This window comes from Myripristis murdjan, chromosome 7 (assembly GCF_902150065.1).
Source record: "Myripristis murdjan chromosome 7, fMyrMur1.1, whole genome shotgun sequence".
In the NCBI taxonomy this organism is placed as follows: domain Eukaryota; kingdom Metazoa; phylum Chordata; class Actinopteri; order Holocentriformes; family Holocentridae; genus Myripristis; species Myripristis murdjan.
Window position 1 is genome coordinate 27,829,144 of NC_043986.1, and position 10,512 is coordinate 27,839,655.

Here is a 10,512-nt window from a genome sequence, read left to right on the forward strand (position 1 = left end):
CCGTTTATATTTGTCTTTCTGTCTGTCTGCCTGCCTCTCTCTCTCTCTCTCTCTCTCTCTCTCTCTCTCTTGCTCTATTGCTTTTACACATGGAGTATGGGACCTCTTTCTGTTCTCCAAATAAAATAACATGCAAAACATACAATATGTGTTCCCTTATGCCAGCCCACATTTGCAGACTTATGTGGTGTGGTCAAATTTGTTATACAGAGGATTTCATAAGAGTCTGGGGTGTGAGGATGAATCAGTGAGAGGGGCTGGTGGTTGGTGATTTTATTATTTTTTTCCCAGCCATTGAAGTAGACCCCCCCCCTCCTCCCGACACACACACACACACACACACACACACACACACACACACACACACACACACACACACACACACACACAGGCAAATAGGCGCACATATCACATGGTGCACCCTGTCTGCCAGCTGCGTCAAGTGTGTCACAAGAAAGCCACAACAAGGCAGGAAGTGTAATAATTGTCTTTCAAAATAAAAGCGTAAAATAGATGAAGCCCAACAGACCTTTTCCACATCGGCCATTTTGTCATGAATAGCAGGGTAAACACAAGTCAGAACTCAAACCTCAAGATCTCTGATTTCTGACATCATTGTTTTCACAATGCAGGTTAACACGGGGGGAGAACATGTGCAGAACATCAACTACTATCTTACAGGACCCCCAGCCATCAAATAATTCATTTTAATTTCATACACAGAACATACTTCACTCCCTGCACGCTGCAAAAAGGAAAGTTTTACTATCACCAAACTGTGTCCCATGCACTCAAAATGCACTGGGCACATTCCTGCATATGGAGTGGGGATGCCCAAAGGTCGCAGAGCTCTGGAGGAAGGCTTCAGAGTTGCTGTCAAATGTACTGTCCAAAACAGTCCCTTACTTGCCCAAAATCCTGTTACTTAATGACAGCTCCAACTTGGAACTCTGCATCAAGCAGAGACGGCTCTAGCCGGCCATGCACCAGGCAGCAAATATTTCACACTGGAAACAAGTGATTAGTATAATAAAATCCTTAATATAACTGTTGTGTGTCCATGAGGTCCCGGATGGGATGGGAAGGAGCTAAAAGGAGATATACAGGAAGGGTGGCAAAACAAATGCTCTTATTTACTCAAGTTTGTGTTGGTTTAGTTGTTGTTAGTTTTTTGTTTTGTTTTTTTCCGCTGATAATGTAATGAGAATCTTTGACTTTATCAGTGTTTTTTAATTTTGATCTAGCAATTTGTAATACCACCCCCATATCACCATGTTGAAGTGCCAATAAAAAAAATCACTAAAAACGAAATAGAACAGATGTTTTTGCTCGAGTATAACCAACAACAACAACAACAACAAAAAAGCGCGTTAGCGTCTATGGTTGGTTACTATGAAACCGGCTTTTATTTTGATAGCGATAAGCGGAAGTTCTGCTGTAATCAGCGGATAGCTTGGCGCTGGTGTGCCTGCAGAGAGAGAGAGAGAGAGAGAGAGAGAGAGAGAGAGAGAGAGAGAGAGAGAGAGAGCTGAGAACATCCGGTGGAAGAGCAGACAGACTGCGGGAAGAGTCTTGCCCGGGTGGAGGGACAGCTCTGTAACATACAACAAAAATGGGAGTGGAAATCGAGACAATAACCCCAGGCGACGGTAATACGACTGCAAAAGCAACGCTTTCTGCTTGATGCCTTGTTGTAGCCGAGAAAGACGCTCGGTCTCATTTATTACACCCGCAGAAATCACCGCCTTACGTCGTATGCCCGTTGTATCAAGCGCCTTTTTTTGCTTCCTCCACAGGAAGGACTTTCCCCAAAAAAGGACAGACGTGCGTGGTGCATTATGTCGGTGAGTTTGAAATAAGAAACTTGGTGTAGTCTGCTGGCTCCAGCCTCTATCCCCCTCTGCATGCACAGCCAAATTCTGCGGATTTATGTTTCTGTGGTTGATTCATATTTCTACTCACGAAGGCCGCATACAAGTGAAGTGACTGCTGTGGGGGGTTCACTGTCTCCTGCAGGCGTACGGAAAAAAAACAGCGACCCTCCAACAAATTGCACCGTACAACTATCACAGGAAAATACAATTCTGTTACGTGGATACTGTAGTGTTACCATACTATAAAGCAGCCAACGAAACGGCCACTTTAAAGCCAATGTTATGCACTACAAACACAATTAAAACCCTCCTTGCAAGCGGAAATAGGGGGCATTTTCACCACTCAGAAAAATAACACCTTCACCACGTTTTCATTCATTAGAATCGAATTTTGCATCCAGTGCAAAGCGATATTCACTCGCAGGTGTTGCTACTATAAAGTCCTTTGCACCCGATTTATCACTGCGTAAAATAATGCGCTCCAGTCTCGGCCAGGCGGTCTATTATAGTCCTCGTCAGCATCAGCGGGGTGATGTGGTAAATTTGTCTGTGGAATCAAAAAAAAAAAAAAAAAAAAAAAAAAGATGAAGAAAAGGCAGACGGATTCCGCCACAGGGTTCATTGCATTCAGGGGCCCCAGACAGACAGACAGACAGACAGACAGACAGACGGACGGAGAGACTAGACAGCGACGGGGGTTTTAAATCCCGTCTGATTTCCACCGCTTTCCCGTCTTTGTTGGGAGTTTGGGGGGTGGGAGATTGGTGGCGTTTAGCTGAGCGGATTAAAGCCGTCTGGGCCACCGCAATATAGCGACCAAATCACTGGAATATAGCTCTAATGCTCCTGCAGGGACTTGCTGTGTGTGTATAGTAAACAGTGGTGAAGTACTTCTTGAAGGTTTCCTCAATCTCCCATGGAATCACTATAATAAGCTTGGATTATTCCTATAGAAGTGTATATAGTGTGCACTGTATGTGGTGGTAATAATGTGTGCATCACCTATATGGTTTCTCTGCAATAGTCCTAATAATAATAATGATATTTCCAAACTGATGCATGATGGTGTATAGTGACTTTATGTTGTAAGTAGGCAAGGCAAGTTTATTTGTATTGTACACTGAGAAAAAATACACTGAGAAAACATGAGTAAAAGCACAAAAAATCTGCTTTTTTTTCTTTAATATTCTTTTAGTTTTTTTGCTATATGCTCCTGTTTTGTTAAAGGATCACAGCTTCATTTTTGTGTATTAGGACGTTCCTTCCCAGTTCAAAAAAACATACAAACAAACAAACAAAATTGGCTTCAGGGGGGTGTTGCATCCCCGTGCACTATTTATTAGGCTGCTGTTCTCAAATTGGCAGAGCTGTCCGACCGTCTACTTGCATGGTAAGACAGCCATATCTCGGCCCTGTAATTCAAGCCTCTTTCGTTTAAGATTATGTAACTTGAAATAATACCCGGATTCCTGCCTATGCACAGTGTAGTGTGTTTTAGGCATGAGAAAGATCAGCCTGCATCACTTGTTTTTTCTCACGGTGAAAGCAGGATTTCCTCTCTGGGCCATCTCCCTTCCTGTCAGCCTGTGAAGTAGCCTTGAAATGCAACATGAAACAGGATATTCCATTATACACAGGCCCTTTTTATGTCCAAATTAAGATCAGAACATGAATTTGGCTGGCTTTTGGCAAGGGCTTGTCTGCCGGAAACTGTAGCTGTCTGAACATTTCTGCGCTGTTTGGCTGTGAAAAAAGGAAATGCAGTGTGCAGTGTATTGCTACTCGAGCTCTGATACTTTTAATAGGACCTTTCAGCTCGCAGAGATAATTCCATTAGGCTGCCATCTAGACATCTGGAAAAGGACTGGACATTGAATAGGGCCGATGCTCCACTGCTTGGTCTACAGTCTTTATCTTGCCAGTTGCCCCCCCCTGGTGTGTCCAACAGCAGTGCACACACCAGTGATTACCTCCTCCCACATTACAAACACACACTCATCAGACTTCAGACACACACACACACACACACACACTGTGCCATCACATTACACCACAAGCGCACACCAAACCACTGCAGGACACACACGCACACGCAGCCTTATTGGTGCTAATAACAGTAATAGCGCTGTCATAAATAGGCTGAGAGTGGGTGCCATTCTGCGGATTGATGCTTGCGTTTCCCAGACTGTCAGCCACCCGGCCTGGAGACAGCTGCAGCGGCTATTTCGGAGATCCTTGGAATCCCTTCATTTGCGCTCTCAATATACACACAGCAGGGTGGATGGTTGTCACACAAGCTCAGCACATACATTTGTGTTCGATGCTTATTTTGTAGGGGTGTGAATCTTTGGCTTAGCCGGGATTCAGTTGGAATCACTTGTCAACGTTTCGATTTTAGAGCCTTTTTTTTGACATTTTTTGGAACAATTCAATGCCGAGCTTGTAGAACACAGTTTGAATCTATGATTGGACTCAGTGACTAAGATATATTTAAAAAACAGTTTACAATGGATTCTTAAAAGACAGTCTTGACAAAAAAAGTTGCAATTGATAGTGTTTTGTCAGATAAAGAATCGTGCATGATTTGATTAAATCCATTTCATATCACCTCAAGCTGAAGTCAGAGATATTCACTCTGCTTATTGCCAGATGTTGATTAGAGGAGGGAACGGCCTAAAAACTTGAATGTCACTTACTGACTTGCTGGGGACGGGGTTCAGGAAGCATAACCCTGGCTGTTTCAGCAGATCAATGCAGTTGGAATTCATAATTGATGCACTTATGTAATGAGTGAATTGTTATTCCCCTATTATTTTGTCTCTCTAAATGTTATCAGTACAATTTCTCTTGGTTGATTGTAGCTGCACAGAAGTACAAAGAGTTACTCTTTGCATATCAGATGTATTTTCCATACCATTATATGTCAGACTGAGCTATACATATTTAATGATTTCTGCAGGGCTTTTTCTAATCCTGTAATATTGCCGTTCTTGTAGTATTGACATTTAGAGGTAGTGGCTTGCTGGATGTGGGAAGTTCGGACACTGCCTGCTGCTCTGCTCTAACTGTTTTTGTCTCTCCACCTCGCCACCATCTCTGTCCCCTCAGGTTCCCTTACAGACGGACGCAAGTTTGACTCATCCCGCGACAGGGACAAGCCCTTCAAGTTCAAGATCGGCAAGCAGGAGGTGATCCGAGGCTGGGAAGAAGGTGTAGGGCAGGTGGGCTGAAGACACTGAGCCACATTACACACCATTATGCAACCTTTTAATGTATACTGCTTTTATAAACCTCATAGGCTCAGGTGCCGTTACTCCTAGATATATCACAAACTCTGCAACTAAGCTTCAACAGCCATGATTCATAAGGAGAAACAATTTGGAATGCAAGATAGAAAAGGCACTTGCTGCTTATAATGTAGTTAGCTCATCGACTTAAATACATTCATTAGCTGACATTATCTAATTTTCACACTTAGCAAGGTTTCCATTAACTCTGCCAACAGCAGGCCTATATGGCATGGATGCAGCTCTGTAATTGCAATAAAGCATGGATGCAGTGCAATCAGATGAACAAATAATTAAGCCCCGCTAACGAGTGAGATGACTGACCCCCTGCGGTTTAGCGTTTAGCTCGCCACATTAAACTGAAATATAGATCAAATTAAGATCCAATTGGCTGTGTTTTATAGAGCAGACTACCTATCTGACATGACCCCTTGTGCTTCTCTGTCTCTCCTTCTTTGTCTGTGTCTCGTCTCCTGTGTCCTCCAGATGAGTGTTGGCCAGAGGGCCAAGCTGACCTGCTCACCTGACTTTGCTTACGGGCACAAGGGCCACCCCGGCATCATCCCTCCCAATGCCACCCTCATTTTCGACGTTGAGCTGCTGAGGTTGGAATGAAACCAATCCACGGCCCGTTTTTTTTATTTTATTTTATTTTATGTAAGTAATCTGTTTTACTTTTTTAGTTTGCAGAGTGTATGGTACCAAGAAAGACTGCTCAGATGTAAGTGTGGCTGTGTCTGTCATCAGAACCCCAGGGCCTCAGGTTTTCAGCAGAACTAAAGGTTTATCAGCTGAACTCTGTACATCAAATTGACCGTTCATGAACTTATTCTGGCTAATTTCATTCTCGTTGTGTGACAACAGTTAAGCTTGAAATCTCATGGAAAGTGAGAAATTCTACCTTTTGACCTCATAACGACATGGTTGTCCACATTGTCAACAGTGGAAAAAATATGATCTTTTTGGTAGTGCCCTACTCACATATCAATTGGCCAATATTAGCCTATTGCAAATATATTAGTATCATATTGTATCGGTGTATGTAGACTGACTAAGTTAAATTCTGGCAAGGGAAAAACTGGCATGGCCATTTTCAAAGGGGTCCCTTGACCTCTGACCTCCAGATATCTGAATGAAAATGGGTTCTGTGGGCACCCATGGGCTTTCCACACAGGCCCACCTTATACTAATCCCATGCAGTATGAAAGTGTTATTTTCGCCTGTTGTAAAATGGTGTATTTGTGCAGACTGCTTAAGCTGGGTTTGACTGGAAAGCTGAGGCTCTTGTGGATTCAATGAGCCACATTGTATTCATGTGTGATGATGTTAGCTCCAATAGTAGCCAATTCATTGCAGTGAGACCAATTTTTTATTTATTCCTTTAAATGGCCGGCAATTAAATGAAGCTGAGCAGCACTAATGTTTATTTAGCTATTTATGTATTTGTTATTTTCTCAGTGTTCATTTCTAGAATTAGTTGAGAATGTGTAGTAATGTTGAATAATGTGGTACGTTCTTTGACAAAGTAAGTTGTTTAAGAAAGTGACTTTTTGACCTTGCATTGACATTTTGGAGCAAAATATGCACAACCCACAGTGAAAAGGTCTATTTTCACTCCAGCTCAAAAATTCACTATATCAGCTGCCATATTAGTGAATTTTTGCCCTCTAAAATCAGTATCATCTCAAAAATCCCATATCACTCCAGCACTACTTCGGCTTCAGATAGAATTGGAGAAAGTGAGGAGGTCGAGAGGTGCCAAAGTAGCAGGTGTATGATTGTACCCTGCAGCAAGTGAACACTGTGGCCCACCAGGACGTCCTGCTATTTGTGCCTAATCCTGCATTTTTCTTCTCATTGTGTCTTTCCAGGTGACTTCCTACCTGGGTGACTTGGAGAGAAGCTAGGAGAGTCTGCACTTGATTCTATAAGAGGCTTGAGTCAATAGTTCCACTACGTTTATGGTCATTGTTTTCTCCAACTATGAAAATTTGTGTTATTTTGTCTCAGTGACTCAGTTATCTATATTTTTTTCCACCATATTCTTCCTCTTAAAAAAAAATCTATGGGCCATAACCTTACAAACCTCCATATTCTTAATCTTGAACTTTTGAATTGTGCTTTACTTATACTTTGCTTTGTTTTTGTGAAATGTCAGTTGTGCATGGTTATGATGAGTAATACAAAAATACCAATGAACTATTAGCAGTGACATTCATCTCTTAAGATTCAATGCATACGAGTATTGTAATTTTAGAGGGCTGGCGTTGGTTTTAGTAACGGCGAAAGAAAACAATGAAAAAAATATACAAAAGAATATGAAAAGCACATGTTTGTATCTAAAATGCCTCCCGGCTGAAAATCAGAAACAGTGAAATGAGTTTATATTAGAGCAGTAGGGCTTAGTGTTGAATTCAGTGGCATAAGTGTTGTGAAATGTCAAGTCATGGGAGGCCTTAATGATGCAACACAGGAACTTTGTTTGATACATAAAATGACCCCTTCTAGATAGCGATGCTCTGTTTTTCCTTACGTTAACTTTAGTATGAGCTAGACAGGAGCAATCGATGCAGATGAGAACCAGTCACAGCTGTAGATAGTTCAATCCAGTATGTGTGCCTCAGTATTGTCACCAGACACATGGTTACACCTCGCCCTGTCTGCATGATCTAGGCCTGATTGGAGCCCCTAGTCTGTACATGGTGAAAGCTTTGCATTTGACTTGCTTTATTCTTGCCTTTTCATCCAGTCAAATCTTTAAACCCCATTTAAAGCCATAAACAAGTTGAACAGTGCAAAGATAGGAACTGCGGTCATGCACATCAATTGGACTTTGTTATGCTTTCATAGAAAAAAAAAAAAAGGGAAATGCTTGAACATTAGAAAAAGGGGGTTTAGGAATCAATCGAGTTGTGACCTCCCCCCAAACCTTATTTTGTCTAACAACTTCCATTATCTATTTTTCAGATGCCAACTTTCTATCTCTGAGAATCGACAAAGCCACTGTATAACCTGTGATGATAACTGTAATGTTTTTTTTTTTTTTAATTTTATTATTATTATTTGTTTTTTGTTCTTTTTTTTTTTCAGTGTCATTAGTAAAGTACACCACACTGCCTAACTGGACTTTGTGTTGTGGTAGAAACAATTCTGACACACAGTCAGGCATCCTAGTGGTTTTGTATCACAAATAAAAAAGTTTTAAATGGAGTTTAAATGAAAACAAGGAATACGCTGGCCTGGCTGTCAGACACTGACCATGGCTGCTGATGTTCCATGCTGGCCAAGCAGCAGCTGGCATGGCAGCGGTCCATCTCTGTACTGTCTAGTTCTGTGCTGATACGTTACTGTATGCAGGCTAAACCAATGAAGACATTTAAAATGTGCCGTTGCAATAAAGTGCTCTCCACCTGCTTTTGGAAAATGTCTGCATATTTATTTGACATTTATATGACACTGACTTGTGAAATGTGCCTTACACTGGAGAAAATAATTGCCTTTCACATAAACTGTTTAATTGCTTGAATGATTACATGAAGATGTCATACACCACACTCCTGGGTTTACAAGACCCCAAACATATGGACAGTTTTTGTCACATGCAAATTAAATGCACCAGTTGATTGCACTGATTTGAGGAGAACTCATGCTAACAGGCATGGCTTCCCCTTGACGTAATTTCTATTTATTTTATTTATTTGGATCCCTATTCATCACCACCAATGTAGCAACTAGTCTTCTTGGGGTCCACACACACATCAGTCGCCCCAGTTCAGTTGAGCTTTGTTACCATAATCTTTCAATTTGCACAACATAAGTCTCTTTTTGTTGTGGACTCTCCAAAATGCTAGTACTACTAATAATAAGTTAATTAAATTAAAATAAGTATGTGCAAAGTTCCAAAAATTCACCCTATTACATATATTTCCCAACTTGTTTTCCGATTATACAACAGCAAATCAGCTGATAGTGGGACTGGTTTATACACAACATACAAACACCTATTACTGTTTTTTCTCTTTGTATTGTTATATATTATGAATGGGATCCAGTGGCGGGACAGAAAACTTCACATTTGTAGTTTTAATGATCAGCTCTAAAACTTTCATTACATAAATAGGGTTAATAATAGCCGAAAAGACGGGAAAAGGGAGTACAAGAAGATCGGAGAAATAACTATAAGATTTAATTATATTTTTTTTTTAGTTTAAAAGAACTATAAGAACTCAGCTGGGTAGAGGTGGGATGGGGTCAGAAGATGGATGGGAGGATGCAGGGAAAGTTAGAATCTAAAGTTAATCTGGATCATTGGAAGTTTAAATGGAGGTTGTAAAATTATATTGAATTGATTGCAATTTTTTTTTTTTTTGTTTGCACAGGTCAGAACACACTAATGTGTTTATCTTGGCTTCTGTGTACACTTCCTTTTTTTTGTTTTACTCACGTCATTTATTTTGGTATTTCACTCCATCTCTGTATGTGTATGCAAATGTTTGCACATTTAATGCATATTTGATTACCTTAGTGAATACATTTAGATGTGTTATGCAATGTCAACACAAAATTGCAATTACTTGATGTTATGTAGCCTAATGTCTCTTCTATAATGGAAGCAAATGGGAAAAAAGAAAAAAACAATAAACTGGTCACAAAAAAACAAAAAACAAAAAAACAAAGACAACTTTCATTATAAGTCAGAGCTGCACAATTTAAAGCAGGGATTTAGGATTCCACGAGGGTAAGTATTCATGTGATCTCTTGAGGACTCTCACATGAGATCAGCAGTGAGATTTTTGTGCGTCCAGGTCCAGAGGTGAAACAGCTGAGCAACATAAGATGTGCGTGTAGTGTGGTGTAGCAGGTCTACTAGCCCTAGCTCTACATCTGCAACCTACTCAGCCTGCATGAGACTCAAGTATGAAGAATAATTAATTAGAGTACCGGTTAGGGGCATAAATTATGAGATTCCCAGAATACAGCACCGACGTTTGACATGCCGTTTATTCTTTAGTTTCTCAGTGTTCATTTCTAGAATTGACTGACAGTGTATAATAAAACTGAGTATTCTTTCATAAAGTTACTTGTTATAGAAAGCAGCCCTCTGAGCCTTCTCAGCTTTTGCATAGTCAAAATGGTGCAAAAAAAAAAAAAAAAAAAAGCTCAAAAATGTACTGTATCTGCCATATTGGTAATCAGTGAAATTATCAACCCCTAAAATTGGTATGGGTTCTAAGGGCACCCAGGGGTCTCCCCTTTGCAGACATGCCCACCTTATGCTGATCCCATGCAGTTTTGGGGCACAAACCATGCACTTTCTTTTGCATGCAGTACAAATGTGTTATTTTTGCCTA

General features: G+C 40.7%; 1 protein-coding gene across 1 annotated transcript; it reads left to right on the top strand.

Annotated features, from left to right (window-relative positions):
* Positions 1 to 1,501: 1,501 nt before the first annotated feature.
* On the top strand, positions 1,502 to 8,585 carry fkbp1ab (FKBP prolyl isomerase 1Ab). Its single transcript, XM_030056126.1, has 5 exons — positions 1,502 to 1,649; positions 1,797 to 1,844; positions 4,983 to 5,095; positions 5,648 to 5,818; positions 7,033 to 8,585. Exons 1-4 carry the CDS (start codon positions 1,613 to 1,615, stop codon positions 5,774 to 5,776), a joined length of 327 nt encoding a protein of 108 aa, XP_029911986.1. The 5' UTR covers positions 1,502 to 1,612; the 3' UTR covers positions 5,777 to 5,818; positions 7,033 to 8,585.
* The last annotated feature ends 1,927 nt before the right edge of the window (positions 8,586 to 10,512 follow it).

What these genes read in the sequence shown, in the direction of transcription:
- fkbp1ab (XM_030056126.1), top strand. Translation starts at nt 1,613, where the DNA reads ATGGGAGTGGAAATCGAGACAATAACCCCAGGCGACG. An exon ending in GACAATAACCCCAGGCGACG is followed by an intron (nt 1,650 to 1,796) that starts GTAATACGACTG and finishes CTTCCTCCACAG; the next exon opens with GAAGGACTTTCCCCAAAAAA. An exon ending in GTGCGTGGTGCATTATGTCG is followed by an intron (nt 1,845 to 4,982) that starts GTGAGTTTGAAA and finishes CTGTCCCCTCAG; the next exon opens with GTTCCCTTACAGACGGACGC.